The following is a 22,912-nucleotide window of genomic DNA, read 5'->3' on the forward strand; positions in this document are numbered from 1 at the left end:
TGATAAATGCAGAGTGGTGCATACAGAGCAAAAGAGAAAAGAAACACTCAGTGCATCATGGGAAACCCCCAGCAGTCTAAGTCTATAGCAGCATAACTAAGGGATGGTTCAGGGTCACCTGATCCAGCCCTAACTATAAGCTTTAGCAAAAAGGAAGTTTTAAACCTAATCTTAAAAGTAGAGAGGGTGTCTGTCTCCCTGATCCGAATTGGGAGCTGGTTCCACAGGAGAGGAGCCTGAAAGCTGAAGGCCTGCCTCCCATTCTACTCTTACAAACCCTAGGAACTACAAGTAAGCCTGCAGTCTGAGAGCGAAGCGCTCTATTGGGGTGATATGGTACTATGAGGTCCCTAAGATAAGAAGGGACCTGATTATTCAAAACCTTATAAGTAAGAAGAAGAATTTTAAATTCTATTCTAGAATTAACAGGAAGCCAATGAAGAGAGGCCAATATGGGTGAGATATGCTCTCTCTTTCTAGTCCCCGTCAGTACTCTAGCTGCAAGCATTTTGAATTAACTGAAGGCTTTTCAGGGGAACTTTTAGGACAACCTGATAATAATGAATTACAATAGTCCAGCCTAGAGTTTAGCTAATTTGCAGTTTAGCTAATTGGTGTGTGTCCTCTGGCTTCATGGATAGATAAAGCTGGGTATCATCTGCGTAACAATGAAAATTTAAGCAATGCCGTCTAATAATACTGCCTAAGGGAAGCATGTATAAAGTGAATAAAATTGGTCCTAGCACAGAACCTTGTGGAACTCCATAATTAACCTTAGTCTGTGAAGAAGATTCCCCATTTACATGAACAAATGTAATCTATTAGATAAATATGATTCAAACCACCGCAGCGCAGTGCCTTTAATACCTATGGCATGCTCTAATCTCTGTAATATAATTTTATGGTCAACAGTATCAAAAGCAGCACTGAGGTCTAACAGAACAAGCACAGAAATGAGCCCACTGTCTGAGGCCATAAGAAGATCATTTGTAACCTTCACTAATGCTGTTTCTGTACTATGATGAATTCTAAAACCTGACTGAAACTCTTCAAATAGACCATTCCTCTGCAGATGATCAGTTAGCTGTTTTACAACTACCCTTTCAAGAATTTTTGAGAGAAAAGGAAGGTTGGAGATTGGCCTATAATTAGCTAAGATAGCTGGGGTCAAGTGATGGCTTTTTAAGTAATGGTTTAATTACTGCCACCTTAAAAGCCTGTGGTACATAGCCAACTAATAAAGATAGATTGATCATATTTAAGATCGAAGCATTAATAATGGTAGGGCTTCCTTGAGCAGCCTGGTAGGAATGGGGTCTAATAGACATGTTGATGGTTTGGATGAAGTAACTAATGAAAATAACTCAGACAGAACAATCTGAGAGAAAGAGTCTAACCAAATACCGGCATCACTGAAAGCAGCCAAAGATAACGATACGTCTTTGGGATGGTTATGAGTAATTTTTTCTCTAATAGTTAAAATTTTATTAGCAAAGAAAGTCATGAAGTCATTACTAGTTAAACTTAAAGGAATACTCGGCTCAATAGAGCTCTGACTCTTTGTCAGCCTGGCTACAGTGCTGAAAGAAACCTGGGTTGTTCTTATTTTCTTCAATTAGTGATGAGTAGTAAGATGTCCTAGCTTTACGGAGGGCTTTTTTATAGAGCAACAGACTCTTTTTCCAGGCTAAGTGAAGATCTTCTAAATTAGTGAGACGCCATTTCCTCTCCAACTTACGGGTTATCTGCTTTAAGCTGCGAGTTTGTGAGTTATACCACGGAGTCAGGCACTTCTGATTTAAAGCTCTCTTAATCTCAACAACATGACAACCCTGATATTCTTACTCCTGAAGCTCTCCCCTTTTGTCAATATAGGTTTCAGGCATATAGGATGGCACGTGACCTGGAACCCAAAATAACATACTCTTCAGTCTTCGGTTCCCACACTAAATCATTCAGTACAACAGGAAACACCGTGATGCTAAAGACAAAGCGGTTCATTATCCTGCAAACCCCAGTATCACCAAAGACTTCTGTCCGGTGACCTAATGACTCCATAAACCCTTCCAGGCATCTCTCGATCTCACAGGCACGTAGAGATATATTTATTGAAAGTCTACATCTTCAGTCTAACCCCTCACTCAGCTTTCCACGTTTTACAGTCATGGCATCCATTGATTCTGTGAAGATCACAGCATCGTTTGAAAATTCAAGGTCACTAAACCTACAGTGGGTAAAATAGGTATTGAACACGTCACCATTTTTCTCAGTAAATATATTTCTAAAGGTGCTATTGACATGATGTTTTCACCAGATGTCGGTAACAACCCAAGTAATCCACACATACAAAAAAGTGAAATCATAGAAGTCCATAACGTAAGTTATGTGTAATAATGTGAAATGACCCAGAGAAAAAGTACTGAACACGCTTCATGAAATTTATTTAATACTTCGTACAAAAGCCTTTGTTGGTACTAACAGCATCAAGACACCTCCTGTATGGAGAAACTAGTAGTCACATGTATTGCTCAGGTATGAGTTTGGCTCATTCACACAAACAGTCTTCAAATCTTGAAGGCTCCATGGACTCTGACCTTTAGTTGAATCTTTAGTTATGTATGGATTACTTGGGTTGTTACAGACCTCAGGTGAAAATTTCATGTCAACAGCACCTTTAGAAATATATTTACTGAGAAAAATGGTGATGTGTTCAACACTTATTTTACCCGCTGCATTTTTGGCAACAAAGAAACCTAATTTGTTGGACTCCACAACCCTATCCTACAGCCAGTCCAAGCAAGCATGGAACAAAGTAGAAGCCATAACATATCTTTGAAAAATGTCAGAATATACAGGTAAGAAGTTTGAGTCTGTCCCAATCCAGCGTTTATGTTCAGCACCTTATTTGGGGACCCCTGAATTCTCAGGATGTTCCACAAACCAGCCTGGTCAACTGAATCAAAAATTCATAGCTGTTCTGTTGATGTGTTTCATTGCCCCATGATCAGAACCACATCTTACCTCATCCAGTCTCTTTGCTAAACATTTCAGTGTTTGCGGAGAGTGCATTTTTCCTTTCCAAGGGTGAGGAGCGTGTCTCTTCCATACCTGAGAAAAAAATAAATGTGTTTATATCAAACTGATCATCACCTCCAAGTGCTCAGTTGATAAGACAGAAAGGTTGTTTTGGATATATTTAAAACATAACTGCAACAAATTCTAATTAAGCCAAAGCATGTGGAACATTGAAACCAAACAAAGGAAGGGTAGAGCTCTGAGTATTTAAAGTAATTCACAGATGTTTTTCCTCATTGTGATAGCTCTCTTTTACCTGTCCAGTTAGATGCTCACAAGCTGCCACCCACTGCTCACATATGACAACACCTGTTCTCAGCTTCTCTCTCACAGAAACAAATGATTCCCTAAAAATCTCTAGATCACTGAGCTTCTTCTGGACATATCGCCCCAAGACTCCACCTTGGCACATGCATAAAAATAAAAGAAACATAAAATAAATAGCACACACAAAAAAAATCCACAACAGAAGCACTGTTTAACAACAAACAGGCAACACATATCAGAGACAGGCTGCCAACAATCCTCATTAATCATTATAAACCCCTTTAATATTTAACTACAAAGATAATTGTGGTAATTTGTTGGTTTACTGGGGGGTTGTTCTAAATACCAGGCTGATTTTACATCTCAAAAAATATAATTCACTGATAACTACAACAGCTGTGCAAATTGTACAAAATAATTGTCAGTAGTTATTGAACATCACTGAAAAATATGCTTCCATTTCCTGGTTTTTGTTTCTCTATTCATGAGAAAGGCTCACCGATTACATCCATGAGTCGCACCATGCGTGTTTCTGGATAAGGACTGAAATCTGCCTGCCTCCAGACATCGTCCAGAGTCTCTGTGCTCTGCTCTACCAACTCCGCCACATCAGACATAGACAGACCTTCCAAACCACCGTACCCCTGATGCAAACAAGGAGAGAGAGCATTTGGTTTGGTCCAGAAGTTTAGTTTAGTTTAGTCACGGTTAAGAACAACAAAGTCCAAAACAGGCCTTATGGTGCTTATCCCCAGATAGCATGAAGCACACAAGAGTTTACAACTTGGCATGGGTGGGATGTCAGTTCATAGCAGTTTATTTTCCCAGCCAAGGTTGAAACCCACTGACAGCTGAGTGGAGTAAGACGATGGAGATTTTTTGTCTTGTCCAAAGATACAGCCACATTGAGTGAAGCACACAGTGGGATTCAAACCCAGGTCTACATATGGACAGTCCAACTCCTATTACCAGAGAGCTACTTGCTGTGCTTTGAACTCTAAACAATCATAACTACATGAAGTGGATGAGACACCCCCTGTTTTGGATGCCAGTCCACTACAGGTTACCCCCAGACAAACTCTTTACCCATTCACAACCATTTACAGTTAGATGGACTGGAACGACGCAAGGGACAAAGACAGAGCTACACAGTAAATTTTGTAATTAAAGTGAATACAGTATCATTCAAAACAGAGTTAAACTAACTCTATTAGAGTATTACATTTATTGAATTGATTATTGTTTTGTCACTGTTACAATTAATATTTAACTTACATACATATAGAAACACACATGCACGCACAAACACAAATACACATGGTAACAAGAGACCTCAGTCCCAGGGAGAACTCTGCTCAGGTTAAGAACTCAGCCCAGGTTAGGGTTGGGTTACAGCTCTACGCTTAGCCCTAGAGGCAGGGATGCTCCATGATGAAGTGGAAGAAAATAGGATTTTCTTAAAAAGACCTGAAAGTTCAGCTACAATTTGCCAGAAAGTACATCTGAAATGCAAGCCCAGATTTGATGTTTTGGTGAAAGAAAATCATTCTCTGCTCCACTTCATCACTCTTCCCCTTCTTGCACAGTCACAGTTTTTGAGAACTATCTACTCCATAAAGATTTACCATAGAGTGCCATACTATTTATATTTATTCATAATTGATGTAAATAAAGTCCAAATGTTCATGTATCCATCCCCTGACCTGTTTGAAGAAATCTGGCAATAAAACTAATGATTTCAAGGTATTATACCAAAGGGGCCCATTACTTCTACAACCCATCATCTTGGTTTTTATATTTTTAATTAATTCATATCAAGTTGTAGAGATTTGCTTTTGAGTTTGAGTTTAAGGAAGATCATTTTTGAAATTTTTAATTTACTTTTTGTATTTGAAATGGCATAAACAAATTAAAATGTATGAAATACGAAGGGGCCCAATATTTTGGTGGGCACCATATGTACAAAATGTTTTCTAATGTCGATCTTTACTTTCTAAGAGGATTGGGGGAGCTGTTCACACCCATCTCCCCTCAGTGCCTGAAATAAGGGGCCGTTCGCTCCATATGACGGGCCCTTCTCAGACATCAATGGGTCTATCTGAAGCAGAATAATTTAAAGCAATTCAAGAGTGTAATGTTTTGTTTCTGGTTTTTGGTACGCCGGGGCCACAGCCAGGGACAGACACAGACTGCAGCGCATTGTGGCCTCTGCTGAGAAGGTGATCGGCTGTAGCCTTCCATCTCTCCAGGACCTGCACATCTCCAGGACTCTGGGCCGAGCAGGTCGGATCACAGCTGACCCTTCTCACCCTGCACACGGTCTGTTCAAACCCCTCCCCTCGGGCAGGAGGCTACGGTCCATCTGGACCAGAACCTCCCGCCATAAGAACAGTTTCTTCCCCTCTGCCGTTAGACTCATGAACACCTCATAACTCAGTCACCTTAAGCTTAACTCTGTCACTTTATCATTTTATCACGGATCACTTTAGACAATGTACTTTGGTTTTTAATTGCACTCCTCCCACTGCACTGTTTTTTCTGTTTCTCTGTTTTTCTGTTGCACACAGCCTTTCATATTTCATATTTCTTTTTTTTTATCTTATATTTTATCTTATGTTGACACATATGTTATATTTTATCTTAGCATTTTATCTCTTCTTAATGTTGCACCATTGTACCGAAGCAAATTCCTAGTCTGTGAATCCTGTTCACTGGCAATGGCAATAAACTTCTTCTGATTCTGATTCTAATCTACACAATTTATGGCTATTTAAGTTAAATACAATGTAAATGTCATATTTCGTTATTTTGTTATATTTCATGTCATTTGATGTTACACATAAGTCATAAATGATGTTTAAATGGTTAAAAACATATTAATGTTATGGCCCAGTCACACAACACTTAACGAACGGCAACGAAGCCCCAACGAAACAAGAAATCTGGACTTTTGTTGACTTTCGTTGGCATCGCTCAGCTTCGTTCCTGCAGTGGTCGCTTCATGAGGATTTTTAAACTATCGAAAAATTTGAACGAAGGGCAACAAAAACCTCAATTCATCCGTATTTCATTTTGCTGTCGTTCTTGACATTTTTTTAATTGTTTGCTTAGTTTTTGTAACGTTAGCATTTAGTTTGACTTCGTTCCACCAGCTGAATGTTTTCACACAGTGCAGAAGCCGGTTTGTGAGCGGTGCTGCTGCCGCTGTGTTCATGTACCATCAGAAATTACGGGGCAAACTCAGTCTGTTTGCTTGGATTTTTTTATCTGGGTTGGGGGTCAGCTAGGTCAATGGGCTCAGGTACCTTATATAGGCCAGAATTAATCTTTTATGTGGATACAATTAATTATTTTGCCACAACCTGCTGAATTTGAAACAAAAAAGTTGTGTAATTTCCAACGGTACTTGAACGCAGTGGCAGCAGCAGCAGCAGCTCCTGCATATGCTTATTATTCTTTATTAAATATAACAATATGAGTGTAGAAATGACAATCCAGCCCTTATGTACATGTGGCAACAGGTAGATAATTCAAATGATTATATAAAGAGCTGTTCTAGAAGGCCGAATTCACACTGTGGATCAGCTGCAGCTGGTGGAAACAACCACACATGGGAAGTCAATGCGGGGGAGTCACATGGACTGATCAATTTACTGTTCTGATATATTCAATCATCTTTACACTTATATTTATTCCCCCTTTTGACAGTTTTCTGGTATAAATCAATATATATGGCTTAGTAACGTAATACAGTGATTGGAGCAAGACAGAGTGCACAGCGTGTCATCAGACAGTGAAGGTTCTGATGATGAAGGAGATTATCCCTCTTTTATTCTGGACCAGGAACCAGAGCAGGTGGGTCCACCGACGTGCGCACAAATCTCCACAGCTTGTTTGCAGTTTTTCCAGGACTCAGGTGCTATGAGCTCTGTCCCAGTGCCGAGTCCTGGAACTCAGAGATGTAGACACACACACTGCTCGAGCAGTGGGTCCAGGCACGTTTCATTTAAAGCGGCGAGATCAACGTTAGCTTCGGTTTCATTTAGTTCCTCTTTCGCCCCTTTGGCGCTCTTGCTTCGCAGGCTATTCTGTGATAAAGCTCTTTCGTCCACCTTTTTTCAACGAACTGTGACTTTTTTCCCTTCGTTCAGGAATCGTCGTCTGCCGTGTGACTGGGCCATTAGACGGACATAATATGAACCACCCCACCGCTCCCCACCCCACTTCTCTGTGCAGGAGCAGTGAGTTTAAGCCATGCCTCCTACACATGAAATGGAGAAAGAAACAGCCTTTAATTTGTAAAATAAATGTTAATTTCAGAATGCAGCAGCAGCTATGGACACTGGAGGACTCATTAATTTAATCACTGCTCTGCTTTTCCAGAATTTTTTAACTTTACTTGGAAATTTGAGACAGACTTCAGCTGCGTGCACTTCACACACACACGCACACACACGCACACACACTGTTACATATGTTGGTTTTGCCTTGCCTCCACGTCTCAGATCCGCCCAGCTGATCAGCAGCACCTGCCAGCTGATGCCCACCTGGGAGTATAAAAGTCCAGTGTGCCACATGCCCAAAAAGCGTCTGGGTTTTCTTTTGCTGCAGCATGTTTTTAACTTTTTTGTCGTATTTTCTTTTTTCTTGTTATGTTTTGTTAATAAAGTGTTATATTTTTTGAGCACCTTCCACTCGCGCCTTTTCTTTTCTCTTTTTTTGTATTTGTCAGTTGCGTTGCCAGTGCCCTAGACTGTGGCACGTAACAGATTTGGGGGCTCGTCCGACCTTGCCGTCAGGTTGGATTGGATCGGGGGCTGGTTTGTACGGTATTTTTCTGTGTGTGTGTGTGTGTGTGTGTGTGTGTGTGTGTGTGTGTGTGTGTGTGTGTGTGTGTGTGTGCGCGCTCCGGTGTGGGCGTTTTTGTGCTTTTGTGGCTTTGTTTTTTTGTTGTGAATCCCAGTTTAGAATAGGGGGGTGTCCAGTTTGGTGGATTTTTGTTCACCATTCCGTCGGGCGCCCGTTTTTTGTTTTAGTTTGTTATTTTCGGGGCGAATCCTGGGCAGTGTGTATTCACTGGCGGGGGGCATTGGCCTCGTGCCCGGCAAGCTCCAGAAGATAGATTAGGTTTTTTTTTCTTCTCCTTTTTTCTGGGATTCTTTTATAATTGTGTGGGCTGCTGAGCGGTTATAGTGTACTGTTTTTGTCTTTTGTGGTCTTGTGTGAGTGGAGCGCAGGTGCGCGTAATTGGCGTGATTGGATGACTTCGTGGCTTTGCGCACAGCGTTTTGTGAGTCGGCTGTGTGCGTAATCAGCTGTGAGTGGGATCAGCTGTGTGGTGATTAGCTGTGGCTTGTTTGGAGACGGTTTGGTGAGTGATGGCTACGTTTAACTTGGAGGAGTTTGTGGCTCAACCGTCAATTTCTGTGTTTAACGCCTGTAGAAAGTGTGATTTACTTGAAATCGCCCAGCATTATGACATTCCCGTCTCCTCTGGTTTACGTGTGAGTGAGGTGAGGGAAGCTGTGCTGCCTGTGTTGGTGAGCAGAGGTGTTTTTGTTTTGTCGGCGGGTGATGAACCCGTGGGTGTTGAAGTGACTGCGGGGGGAGCAGCGGCGTCCCCAGTGTGTCTCGGTCAAGAGAGCGCACCGCTGCCGCAGGTGAGCTCAGGCGCGGGTGTGTCTGAGGTGAAGGACAAGTTTAGTCCTTCTCCTGGGGGAGTTGGTGCGGAAACTTCTGCTCATGATGTGCGGGTGGACGTGCGCATGGCGCGTCTTAAAGTTGAAAGAGAGGAAAAAGACCGAGAGTTTCAGCTCAGACGTGAACTAGAGTTAAAGCGCATCGAGGTAGAAGCTGCCACCACTAGAGAAGTGGAGTTGAGAAAGTTGGAAGCAGAGTCGGTTTTTAAAATGCGGCAGCTGGGGCTGCAGGTTCGGGGTGTGGTTATGGAACCTCCCCCGGTCAGTCCGCGTGATGCGTTTGACGTCACTAAAAACATTCCGCTTGTTCCAGTTTTCCGTGACGGTGGAGTCGTATTTTGGGGCTTTTGAGCGCATTGCGGTCGCATTACACTGGCCGCGGGATGTGTGGGATATTTTACTGCAATGTAAACTGAGCGGTAAAGCGTTAGAGGCGTGTGCGTCATTGTCTGTCTCAGATAGCCTAAATTATGATAAACTGAAGGGCGCTATTCTTCGTGCATACGAGTTGGTCCCAGAGGCGTACCGACAGCATTTTAGGGGGCTAAGGAAATCTTCTACCCAAAGTTTTGTGGATTTTGCCCGTGAAAAGAGCTTGTTATTTGACAGGTGGATGTTCCGCCAGTAAAGTGTCCACTTATGCGTCATTGCCTGAGTTGCTTTTGATTGAAGACTTTAAAAACTCTCTACCTGAGCGTATTATCATTTATCTTAATGAACAGAAAGTAACTACGCTCCAGCAGGCTGCAGTTTTGGCAGATGAGTTTGCGCTTACGCACAAAGCAACTTTTACACGCGATTCTGTTTCTAAACCAGTTGACAAGCCGCCACAAACTAATTTTTCGGTCAGTGCCAGACCTGAAAAGCAAAGGCAGTGTTTTTATTGCCATAAAATTGGTCACCTTGTGGCTGACTGTGATGTCCTAAAACGGAAGCAACAATTTGTGCCAAAACCTAAAGGTGTGGGTTTAACTAAAACTGTGCTTCCGGCTGTAATGTGGTCTATTTGCGTGCCCATTGTTACTCCTGATGAGTGTTTTAAGCCTTTTATTTTTGAGGCGTTTGTTTCTGTACCAGGAGAGGCGAAGCGTCCTGTTAAGGTCTTGCGGGACACGGGTGGGTCTCAGTCTTTTATCCTTTCTGGGGTGTTGCCTTTTGGCTCAAATACTGACTATCACTCAAGCATTGTAGTGAAGGGCATTGGTTTAACTTATGTCCCGGCTCCACTGCATAATGTCCGTCTTGAGTCTAAGGTGGTTAGTGGCGTATTTTCGGTGGCTGTTCGTGACCAATTTCCCATTGAGGGAGTAGATTTTATCATGGGAAATGACATTGCAGGTGGAAAAGTCTACCCGGTACCTGAAGTTGTCAGCCAGCCTATTCCAGGATCTGAAAACGATGAGTTGGCCACAAATCACCCTGGGGTGTTTCCAGCGTGCGTCTTGACCCGAGCCCAGGCAAAGGGAACACCGGAAGGTGATGTTGGTTTAGGTGACTCTGTGCTCGCCCCTGTTTTGTATGGGGATGGTGCACCATCTTCTGGCCGAGATGAGAAGGACACGAAGAGTAATGTGCACATTGGGGAGTTCTGGACAGGCTCGTTTATGTCCCTTCCATTAACACGGAAAGCTCTTATTGAAGCTCAAAAAGCTGATTCTACTTTAATGAAATGTTTTTCTGTTTTAGAGAGCTCAACGGATAACAACACCTACTTCCTGGATCAGGGTGTGTTGATGCGTAAGTGGGTTCCTTGGTCAGAGACCAGTGATGATTCCAATGGTTGGTGTGTGGTGTTCAGATTGTGGTCCCTAAATGTTATCGACCTCATGTGCTACCCCTAGCCCATGAACATTGGTGGTCTGGTCATCTTGGTGTGACTAAAACTTATAATCGTGTTCTACAGCATTTCTTTTGGCCCGGTCTGAAAACTGATGTGGCTCATTTTTGTAAATCCTGTAGCACCTGCCAGATTGTGGGAAAACCAAACCAGGTGGTACCGCCGGCACCACTTCGTCCTGTGCCTGCTGTTGGTGAGCCTTTTGAGCATGTGATTGTGGATTGTGTTGGTCCCTTACCAAAAACCAAATCTGGTAACCAATTTCTGTTGACCATGATGTGTGTTACCATTCGTTTTCCTGAAGCTGTTCCTCTACGAAGAATCACTGCTTCCTCTATCATAAAAGCACTTATTAAATTTTTTACTACATTTGGTCTCCCAAAGATTGTTCAGACTGATCAAGGAACAAACTTTTTGTCTCGAGCATTTGGGGAGACCTTACAGTCATTTGGTGTAACTCACTCCGTGTCCAGTGCTTATCATCCAGAGTCACAAGGTGCATTAGAAAGATGGCACCAAACTCTCAAGTCTATGTTGAGCACGTTTTGTTTTGAGACTGGCAAAGATTGGGATGAGGGCTTGCCTTTATGTTGTTTGCTATTAGGGATGCTACTCAAGAATCCACTGGTTTTAGTCCAGCCGAGCTTGTGTTTGGTCATAACCTTCGTGGCCCCTTGAAAACGCTCAAGGAAAAATTTTTGTCCGGGAAAATACCAAAGGGGGACGTGTCAGAATTTGTCTTTAGGACTAAGGAACGGTTACAGCGGGCCGCTAAACTAGCTAAAGAAGCTCTTTCTTTTTCCCAAGCCGACATGAAGAAGCGTTTTGATAAAAAGGCTGTGGTTCAACATTACCAGCTCGGTGATAAAGTGTTGGTGCTGCTTCCTACGTCTGGTCCTGCTCTCTCAGTTCGTTTTGCGGGACCTTATGTCATTGACAGAAAGGTATCAGATACGAATTATCTCGTTCTTACTCCTGAGAGGAGGAGGAAAACCTGTCTATGTCATGTAAATATGTTAAAGCCTTTTTATGTGCGGGATGAGAAACCAGTACAGTCCTTACTGGCTGTGTCTTGTCTTTCTCCTATGTTCTCAGATGTGCCACTCGAGGGAGACTTGGAAGAGCCTAGTGTGGCTCAGCAATGTGGTCAGTTGTCCAACTCTGAGTTTATGTCCAGTATACGTGTCAATCTGTCATATCTCAGTGAGGATCAATTTTGTGATATCTTGGCTCTGCTATAGTCTTACCCTTCTTTATTTGGTGACATTCCCTCTCGCACTACTGTACTTGAGCATGACATAGATGTTGGTTCCACTGCTCTTATTAAACAGCAATGCATATCGTTGCCCTCTGATGAAACGAGAGGTCATAAAGAAGGTCCAATATCTTTTGGACAATGGCGTTGCAAAGCCCAGTCGTAGCCCTTGGAGTTCACCTTGCCTCCTTGCCCCAAAGTCTGATGGGACCCCACGCTTTTGTACGGATCTTTGGAAAGTTAATGCAGTCACGGTACCAGATTCTTTTCCCCTACCCCGTATGGAGGACTGTATAGACAGTATTGGTCCGGCAGTACACATCATGAAATTAGATCTGTTAAAGGGCTACTGGCAAGTTCCACTCACAGATAGCGCCTCGGAGATCTCTGCCTTTGTGACGCCTGATCATTTTTTGCAGTATACAGTGATGGCGTTTGGCATGAGAAATGCCTCAGCTACTTTCCAGCGGCTTATGCATTTAGTGTTAAGTGATGTAGCTCATTGTAATGTGTATTTGGACGATATTGTTGTCTATTCAGATACTTGGGCTGAGCACATTCGTACCCTACATGAGGTTTTTGAGCGTTTGTCTCAAGCTAACTTGACGCTAAACCTGGCTAAATGTGATTCTGGCAGGGCTATCGTGTCTTATCTTGGGAAAATAGTCGGTCATGGACAGGTACGGCCTGTAAATGCGAACGCTGAGGCTATACTTTCCTACACAACTCCTACTACGCGTCGAGAGTTGCGCCAATTTTTGGGCCTTGTCAGTTACTACCGGTGTTTTTGCAACAATTTCTCTGTGCTAGTTGCCCCTCTCACTGCTCTTTGTAGCCCGTCCGTACCATTCACTTGGACCGGAGAATGTGAAAGGGCTTTTCTGGCAGCTAAGTCACTTCTGTGTAGTGCCCCGGTTCTTTTAGCCCCAGATTGCTCTAAACCTTTCAGTTTAGAAGTTGATGCTAGTGCCATTGGTGCTGGTGCCGTGCTTGTACAGGAGGACGAGGCTGGAGTTCCTCATCCAGTCTCATATTTTTCTACCAAATTTAACACCACACAGAGACAAATGAGAAGGAATGCAGACAATTAGAGAATCAGGTTCATTTATCCTAAAACAGTTGATCAGAAAAATGCTTCTGCTGCCGTAGGAGCATCACCAAAATATACTGATTTTGCACCAGATCTGACTCTAAATGTGACTGAAAATTAACTTGCCATGTCGGACAAGTGAGGCGCATGAAGCACTAGTCCGCCAGCACCAGTCACTCACCAGTGTTGAGCAACCAAGTGTTACTGGGCCCAGATCACACCTGGGATCAAGGTCTCTTGGATCCATCCGACACACAGACACACACATCTTCCTATAAACCTGTATTATTTCATACCTTTTCTATGGATTTAAATTGCTCAACAACAGCATATGCACAACAGCATATGCACAAAACTCATGTGTAGCTTTTTAATTATTATTAATGAAAACCCAGGAATGAAATGTTCAACAGCACGTCACCACCATGGGGACAAACAACTATATGGACATAGCCCCTGAGACAACATATGTGGCTTTTAAATGTAAATTTAAATAAAGTTTTCAAACATTTCAAACAGTTTCAGGTCTGACAAAAAGTTATAGCCTGATTTAGTAAGATCCCAGATAAGGAGTGTTATATTGTGTAGGCAGACACACACATCTTCCTATAAACCTATATTATTTCATACCTTTTCTATGGTTTTAAATTGCTCACTGAAATAGCTTGCCCGTTCTCTCCAAAGATTCTTCTCTGCAAATTCAGAGACATCTGCCCAATACTGGAATTCATCACTGGGGGTTAGGATGCCTACACAGAGAATGGAAATATTGTGGGTAGATGGTGATGACAGTGAATACTGCAAATACTGTCATTCGAGCTTGATTCTTACAATGTGTCCAACAATTTAGGCGTGTGTATGAATTAATACTTTTTAAAAGCCATTTCTTGCACAATTTTCCTCCTGATGGATGAATCAGTATATCTTTGCATTGTTCAAAAAATGTAAAAAAAAAAAAAAATAATCATCATCTTTAGGAACCCCTTTTGTAGACTGCACTTGTAACCAATCTCCCTATGGGCTATATAAGCAGAACAAATAGATTTCCATGTAAGCAGCAGTTAAAATAATTTGTTCTGGCTGTTCCCATTTGTGCCCTTTGTCACCACAGGTGATCCAGTATGGATACACATGTTGATTTGGGATAGGTTTATGCTGGAGCTCCTTCCTAATCCAACTTCTGCTGTACAAGGAGTTTGGGGCTCTGGTGACCTTGCACTGGGGATGTTCTGATTGTGAAGCAAGCACGCTAGCTGCTTCTGCCACAGTGCTGACCTACAAGCACCAAAAAAATGCTTTCCATAAAAAGCCCACGACCAAATTATATATATTTTTATTATCTGTATTTGTGTTTTCTATGCCCTGAAAAGATAAAATCAGAGTTTATTTGAAACTGAAAAAATGTTGTGTATAAGCACAAGTGACATAATTCAATTATGTACTGTATATAAATTCCTAAATACCCACCTAACCCTTTTTACATACTGCATATCTATGCAATATGATTGTAAAAAATTCTACTCATACCCAAGACCTCCTCTTCCATGTGCTCCTTGTTGGTACAGTGTTTTGGTCCAGAATGGCGGACAACTGAGCCAAGTCCCACCTCCAGCTCACTCAGCAGCCCGGCTAGCTTTGGGTCAAATGCTGAACGCCAGCGTTCATCCTAGAGAGGAAGACAGACACTTTTTCAAATTTAAACTCTTCAGTTCGATTCCTAATTACAACAGAATTTGAATACCGAAAAATTTCTTATTAGTATTTTTGACAGGAAACAATTCGGTCTTTAACAAGCTGTCACCAAAATATCAAATCAAATCAAATCAATTTTATTTATATAGTGCCAAATCACAACAACAGTTGCCTCAAGGCACTTTATATTGCAAGGCAAAAGCCATACAATAATTACAGGAAAAACCCCAACGGTCAAAACGACCCCCTGTGAGCAAGCACTTGGCGACAGTGGGAAGGAAAAACTCCCTTTTAACAGGAAGAAACCTCCAGCAGAATCAGGGAGGGGCAGTCTTCTGCTGGGACTGGTTGGGGCTGAGGGGAGAGAATCTGGAAAAAGACATGCAGTGGAAGACAGCAGAGATCAATCACTAATGATTAAATGCAGAGTGGTGCATACAGAGCAAAAAGAGAAAGAAACACTCACAAAATATATTTATCCTTCTGGGAATAAGGATAACCGACTCTTAACTGGAGTAAGTGGGCATAGAAAATGAATGACTATCAGAGGGACAGCTCAGGCAGGACGGTTTGGAGACAGTCAAAGAGGTGAGATTGAGATGGTGTGGACATGTGTAGAAGAAGGACCAAGGGTATATAGGGAGAAGGATACTGAGGATGGAGCCACCAAGCAGGAGAATAGGGAGGCCAAAGACAAGGTTTATGGATGCACTAAGGGAGGACATGCAGGTGGTTGGTGTGACAGAGGAAGATGCAGAGGACTGTGTGAGATGAGGACTGATGATCTGCTGTGCCAAACCCTAACTGGAGCAGCCAAAAGAGGAAGAAGAAAACTGGTATCTGGGACTTTTATACCAGGTGAGAATTTTGTACTTAGATGCATTTTGCCTATTAATTTTGTAATATCCTCTGCTTGGGGAAAAGTATGGGAAATTTTGGAAAGGAAGGCTGCTGCTATCATTGTTCCTTAGTGATCTTAACACTAGCTAGCTGAATGGTTTTTACCCTTGTATTTTCAGGTGCCTTGTGATTTTGGGAGTACCACAAACATGATGTGATGTAACAGTTCCTCAAATGGAATAAAGAATGTTTGTTTGTTTTTCACACTAATTGTTTCTGTCACTGTTTGGAGCAAAAAAAAAAAAAAAAAAAAAAAACCTGCCAGACTCACCACTTGAGCTAATATCCTCCTGACTACCAGGAAGGTAGGATGCAAATGTCACTCACCTGTACCTTACATGATGCATACATCATCAATCCCTCATCACCCTGCTTGCTACACATGCTCACCTTGAGCAACACAGGAGCAAAGACCTGTCTAACGCTTTGGTAGAGGGTGTTGATCGGAGAGCCCATCATGGAGGACACCAGGAGGCTCTGGTGAAGGTTTTTCTCTGTTATCACTGTGGGATGCAGCTTGAAGAACACCACCACCTTCTCTCCAGAATCACCTGATGTGTCAATCTGACAGAAAAGACAAATACAACCCAATTTACAAAAAAAAAATATATATATATAAAGCATGAAAGAAAAATAGTGTGGCAGCATTTTTTAACACCTACTGTAAAAGGACCCATGTCCATGTAACATTTGTTCCTGTGTCACTTTTTTTTTTTTTTTTTTTTTTTTTCAGTGGCTCCAATTGAAACTGGAGTAGTATATGCAGCAGCTCTGAGTTTTTTTAAGTTGAAAATCTTTGAACTTTTCAGAGAAGTGCTGCTGTTGTCACTGCAGAGACTTTTTATGCATCCGACCGAATGGGGCAAAATTCATCAACCAATACAACCAAGAAAACAGAAGAACAAGTTTCTTTTGGCTGCCTGCATTGTCCATGATGTGACATATCACAGAAAATGTATCACAACAGAGCCCCCCCCCCCCCCCAAACAAAAAACACACAAAACATGTCATTGGAAGAAGATTGGACAGAAATACGGCATACACAACAGCATATGCACAAAACTCGTGTAGCTTTTTAATTATTATTAATGAAAACCCAGGAATGAAATGTTCGATAGCAAGTCACCACCATGGGGACAAACAACTATATGGACATAGCCCCTGAGACAACATATGTGGCTTTTAAATGTAAATTTAAATAAAGTTTTCAAACATTTCAAACAGTTTCAGGCCTGACAAAAAGTTATAGCCTGATTTAGTAAGATCCCAGATAAGGAGTGTTATATTGTGTAGGCAATACAAACTTTTCCACGTTGGAGGGAAGACAATTTTGCAAATGGTTTACAAAGAGGAAATGTGTAACTGACAGTAGGCAGAAATGTGACATAGGCAGCAGTATGTAAATGAAATAAAATCAGCCACTTAAGTTACTGGATGCAGGTGCAAGGCACCTAATATACGAGCTCTGTTAGAAAAGTATCCAACCTTTTTATTTTTTTCAAAAACCATATGGATTTGAATCACGTGTGATTGCATCAGCCAAGCTTGAACCTTCGTGCGCATGCGTGAGTTTTTTCACGCCTGTCGGTTGTGTCATTCGCCTGTGAGCAGGCTTTGTGTGAGCACTGGTCCACCCCTCGTCGTTTTTTTATTGCGAATAAATGTCTGAACAATTTGGAGCTTTGCTGCATCAATTTTTTCCAAAAACTGTGAGAGACCTCCAGGTGGACACCGTTCAGAAAATTAATATGGCTTTCAGGGACGATTTTGTGGGGATTACACAGATTAAGGAGTGTTACGGCCGCTTTAAGGATGGCTCACAACTGCTGAGAGCGCGCCGCGCTCCGAGCGCCGATCGACAGGCTCACACTCCGCTGAAACAACCAGATCATTTCCAACGTGAAGGCTTTGTTGATCCGGGACGTCGTCTTTCACAAAAAGGCAGGAGACGTGGACATCAGCACTTTTTCAGCACATTCCACTGTTACAGTAGTTTTTTTTCATGGAAAGAAAAGCGGAGGGACGTGCCACGGAGCCGTTCATTACGCGGCACAAAACCACCTCCATGTTGGTCTCACAGGACGGCTTTCAGGTGGATTTCAGACGGCTGTCGGTTGCTTTTCAGTCGTGTGATTATCCGAGAAATTGAGCATGAGCTGGTCATGCCCCAACATGTCCTGTGAGGCTTCATCACGCCATTGCTTTGCGCCATGCGGCTCCACCGCGACGTGCTCACACAAAGCCTGCTCACAGGCGAATGACGCAACCGACAGGCGTGAAAAAACTCACGCATGCGCACGAAGGTTCAAGCTTGGCTGATGCAATCACACGTGATTCAAATCCATATAGTTTTTGAAAAAAATAAAAAGGTCAGATACTTTTCTAACAGACCTCGTACATGGAAGACAACTCAAAATAGCAGGATATTGATTTATTATTGATGTACACAGCAATGCACACAGAATGGACACACAGTGCGTACAAATGATTACCCCACATAGATAGCCATGCATGCTGCAGCACTCAATTTAATTCATATTTAATTCAATTCATTTATACAACATCAAATCACAATAAAGTTGTCTCTAGGTGCTTCACACAATAAGGTCTAACCTTACCAACCCCTAGAACAAGCACACAAGCGACAGTGGTAAGGAAAAACTCCCTCTGATGATTTGAGGAAGAAACCTCAAGCAGACCAGACTCAAAGGGGTGACCCTCTGCTTGGGCCATGCTATCAACACAAGTGACAAAACAAATATACAGAAAATTTTGGGAGGCCATGCAGGTGCACAGGACAGCAGGCTTGCAGAAGAAGACATCATTCCCATCTCTGGATGGAGATGCACCTCAAACAGAGACAAAAAACAGAATCAGACATCAGAAAGACAACAAATACAGTATAATTTGTCAGCACTAAGCAACAAGAAAAACAGAAGAAATACTAAGGTGATCGCCAGCCATTAACCCTAAGCTTCACTAAAAGACCCAGACTTTAACCCTCTGGGGTCCAAGGGCATTTGTTAGACAGTTCACTCGCTTGGCATAAATGTTTTATTATTGCTGTTAACAGCTCTCCCTGCATCCCACAATCAAGTTGTCTGTCTCTTTTTTTTTTAGGACAATCTGTGCTTTCATAATATATATGCTTTTGTTGTGTTTTATAAGTGTAATAAAGGTTTACAATCAGAAATAAGAAGGGAAAAAGTAAAGCAGAAAATAATTTTCCACACACATTTATTCAAAACACACAGCAAACGATAATAAACAACTGTTTTGACACTTTATAAAGGTAATTTGAGGTCTTGTGTGAAAGACTGTACAACAAAAAGGTTCAAACAATAAACACAAATGCACATTTTGAATAATATATACAAAATGGTCTATGCGTTTTGTTTGTCTCATCTCAAAGCAATTTCTGTCTGCTATTACACAAAGGTTACATCACAAACTTCTACTTCTATTGTGTTTTGGAGTGTTCTGTGCTGCTCCTAAAGCAGCTTTCATTCACACTTTGACCCACTCTGGCTCCTTACAGTCTGAGGAGCGCCCCCCCACCCCTCGCTCCATTGATATGGTAAACAGTGCTTTACGTCAAGAAATCAATCAATCAATTCAATCAATCAATCAATTTTATTTATATAGCGCCAAATCACAACAAACAGTTGCCCCAAGGCGCTTTATATTGTAAGGCAAGGCCATACAATAATTACGTAAAAAAAAAACAACGGTCAAAACGACCCCCTGTGAGCAAGCACTTGGCGACAGTGGGAAGGAAAAACTCCCTTTTAACAGGAAGAAACCTCCAGCAGAACCAGGCTCAGGGAGGGGCAGTCTTCTGCTGGGACTGGTTGGGGCTGAGGGGAGAGAATCAAGAAAAAGACATGCTGTGGAGGGGAGCAGAGATCAATCACTAATGATTAAATGCAGAGTGGTGTATACAGCGCAAAAAGAGAAAGAAACACTCAGTGCATCATGGGAACCCCCCAGCAGTCTAAGTCTATAGCAGCATAACTAAGGGATGGTTCAGGGTCACCTGATCCAGCCCTAACTATAAGCTTTAGCAAAAAGGAAAGTTTTAAGCCTAATCTTAAAAGCAGAGAGGGTGTCTGTCTCCCTGATCTGAATTGGGAGCTGGTTCCACAGGAGAAGAGCCTGAAAGCTGAAGGCTCTGCCTCCCATTCTACTCTTACAAACCCTAGGAACTACAAGTAAGCCTGCAGTCTGAGAGCGAAGCGCTCTATTGGGGTGATATGGTACTATGAGGTCCCTAAGATAAGATGGGACCTGATTATTCAAAACCTTATAAGTAAGAAGAAGAATTTTAAATTCTATTCTAGAATTAACAGGAAGCCAATGAAGAGAGGCCAATATGGGTGAGATATGCTCTCTCCTTCTAGTCCCCGTTAGTACTCTAGCTGCAGCATTTTGAATTAACTGAAGGCTTTTCAGGGAACTTTTAGGACAACCTGATAATAATGAATTACAATAGTCCAGCCTAGAGGAAATAAATGCATGAATTAGTTTTTCAGCATCACTCTGAGACAAGACCTTTCTAATTTTAGAGATATTGCGTAAATGCAAAAAAGCAGTCCTACATATTTGTTTAATATGGAGGTTTCTTCCTGTTAAAAGGGAGTTTTTCCTTCCCACTGTAGCCAAGTGCTTGCTCACAGGGGGTCGTTTTGACCGTTGGGGTTTTACATAATTATTGTATGGCCTTGCCTTACAATATAAGGCGCCTTGGGGCAACTGTTTGTTGTGATTTGCCGCTATATAAAAAAAAATTGATTGATTGATAATATGCGCATTGAATGACATATCCTGATCAAAAATGACTCCAAGAATTCTCACAGTATTACTAGAGGTCAGGGTAATGCCATCCAGAGTAACGATCTGGTTAGACACCATGTTTCTAAGATTTGTGGGGCCAAGTACAATAACTTCAGTTTTATCTGAGTTTAAAAGCAGGAAATTAGAGGTCATCCATGTCTTTATGTCTGTAAGACAATCCTGCAGTTTAGCTAATTGGTGTGTGTCCTCTGGCTTCATGGATAGATAAAGCTGGGTATCATCTGCGTAACAATGAAAATTTAAGCAATGCCGTCTAATAATACTGCCTAAGGGAAGCATGTATAAAGTGAATAAAATTGGTCCTAGCACAGAACCTTGTGGAACTCCATAATTAACCTTAGTCTGTGAAGAAGATTCCCCGTTTACATGAACAAATTGTAATCTATTAGATAAATATGATTCAAACCACCGCAGCGCAGTGCCTTTAATACTATGGCATGCTCTAATCTCTGTAATAAAATTTTATGGTCAACAGTATCAAAAGCAGCACTGAGGTCTAACAGAACAAGCACAGAGATGAGTCCACTGTCTGAGGCCATAAGAAGATCATTTGTAACCTTCACTAATGCTGTTTCTGTACTATGAATTCTAAAACCTGACTGAAACTCTTCAAATAGACCATTCCTCTGCAGATGATCAGTTAGCTGTTTTACAACTACCCTTTCAAGAATTTTTGAGAGAAAAGGAAGGTTGGAGATTGGCCTATAATAATATAGCAACAGTAATAAAGCAACAGTTATCCAGTAACATTCACATGCAAACTAGTAGAGCAATCCTGATAGTTACACACTCTTTGTTTGAGCATGTGAGACTGTCATCAGAGGCTCTCCATCTGCTTTCACTGATCACTGTGTGTAATGGCGCAGGGCGCCCAATAGTATGTACTCACTGGAGCATCCAGGGGGGCTATTCAAACGGGCCAACGAGTAACATATCACTCCTGAAAATGATCTTTGGCTCTTCACGTGAGGTAAATCTGCCCTACGATTGGATTTTGGAAAACCATGTGACAGTGAACCAATTCCGAATGGACACTCACATTGCTCACGTCATCACACAGCTTCTATGAGGAGTACAAAGATGGCCGATGGCTGGCTCGAAAGTCTGCGGAGTTAACTTTTCAGCAAAAAAAGGAAGTTTCTATCTCATATCATTAAAAAGTTATTTATAATTTAGTAAAGCTTGGTCGTCGGCCCCAGAGGGTTAAATAAAGTTGAGGTTGCGGCCCACTCTCTTTACTAATAAATGAATTTAAAATTTTAGAAAGCAGTTTGTTCATGTAAATGGGGAATCTTCTTCACAGACTAAAGTTAATTATGGAGTTCCACAAGGTTCTGTGCTAGGACCAATTTTATTCACTTTATACATGCTTCCCTTGGGCAGTATTATTAGACGGTATTGCTTAAATTTTCATTGTTACGCAGATGATACCCAGCTTTATCTATCCATGAAGCCAGAGGATACGCACCAATTAGCTAAACTGCAGGATTGTCTTACAGACATAAAGACATGGATGACCTCTAATTTCCTGCTTTTAAACTCAGATAAAACTGAAGTTATTGTACTTGGCCCCACAAATCTTAGAAGCATGGTGTCTAACCAGATCGTTACTCTGGATGGCATTTCCCTGATCTCTAGTAATACTGTGAGAAATCTTGGAGTTATTTTTGATCAGGATATGTCATTCAAAGCGCATATTAAACAAATATGTAGGACTGCCTTTTTGCATTTACGCAATATCTCTAAAATCAGAAAGGTCTTGTCTCAGAGTGATGCTGAAAAACTAATTCATGCATTTGTTTCCTCTAGGCTGGACTATTGTAATTCATTATTATCAGGTTGTCCTAAAAGTTCCCTAAAAAGCCTTCAGTTGGTTCAGAATGCTGCAGCTAGAGTACTGACGGGGACTAGCAGGAGAGAGCATATCTCACCCGTGTTGGCCTCCCTTCATTGGCTTCCTGTTAATGCTAGAATAGAATTTAAAATTCTTCTTCTTACTTATAAGGTTTTGAATAATCAGGTCCCATCTTATCTTAGGGACCTCATAGTACCATATTACCCCATTAGAGCGCTTCGCTCTCAGACTGCGGGCTTACTTGTAGTTCCTAGGGTTTGTAAGAGTAGAATGGGAGGCAGAGCCTTCAGCTTTCAGGCTCCTCTCCTGTGGAACCAGCTCCCAATTCAGATCAGGGAGACAGATACCCTCTCTACTTTTAAGATTAGGCTTAAAACTTTCCTTTTCG

At 41.8% G+C, this 22,912-nt stretch overlaps 1 protein-coding gene across 1 annotated transcript in view; it reads right to left on the reverse strand.

Moving 5' to 3' along the window:
• The window catches only part of LOC117508088 (cytoplasmic dynein 2 heavy chain 1), a 370,951-nt gene that overhangs the window by 319,785 nt on the left and 28,254 nt on the right, over positions 1–22,912 (reverse strand). Inside the window, exons 3-8 of the mRNA XM_034167743.1 lie at positions 16,206–16,379; positions 14,751–14,889; positions 13,854–13,972; positions 3,842–3,986; positions 3,332–3,477; positions 3,022–3,108 (exon numbers count right to left, since the gene is read on the reverse strand). Coding sequence (XP_034023634.1) covers positions 3,022–3,108; positions 3,332–3,477; positions 3,842–3,986; positions 13,854–13,972; positions 14,751–14,889; positions 16,206–16,379 — 810 coding nt within the window. The remainder of the gene's footprint in view (positions 1–3,021; positions 3,109–3,331; positions 3,478–3,841; positions 3,987–13,853; positions 13,973–14,750; positions 14,890–16,205; positions 16,380–22,912) is intronic.

This window comes from Thalassophryne amazonica, chromosome 4, assembly GCF_902500255.1.
Source record: "Thalassophryne amazonica chromosome 4, fThaAma1.1, whole genome shotgun sequence".
Taxonomy (NCBI): Eukaryota; Metazoa; Chordata; class Actinopteri; order Batrachoidiformes; family Batrachoididae; genus Thalassophryne; species Thalassophryne amazonica.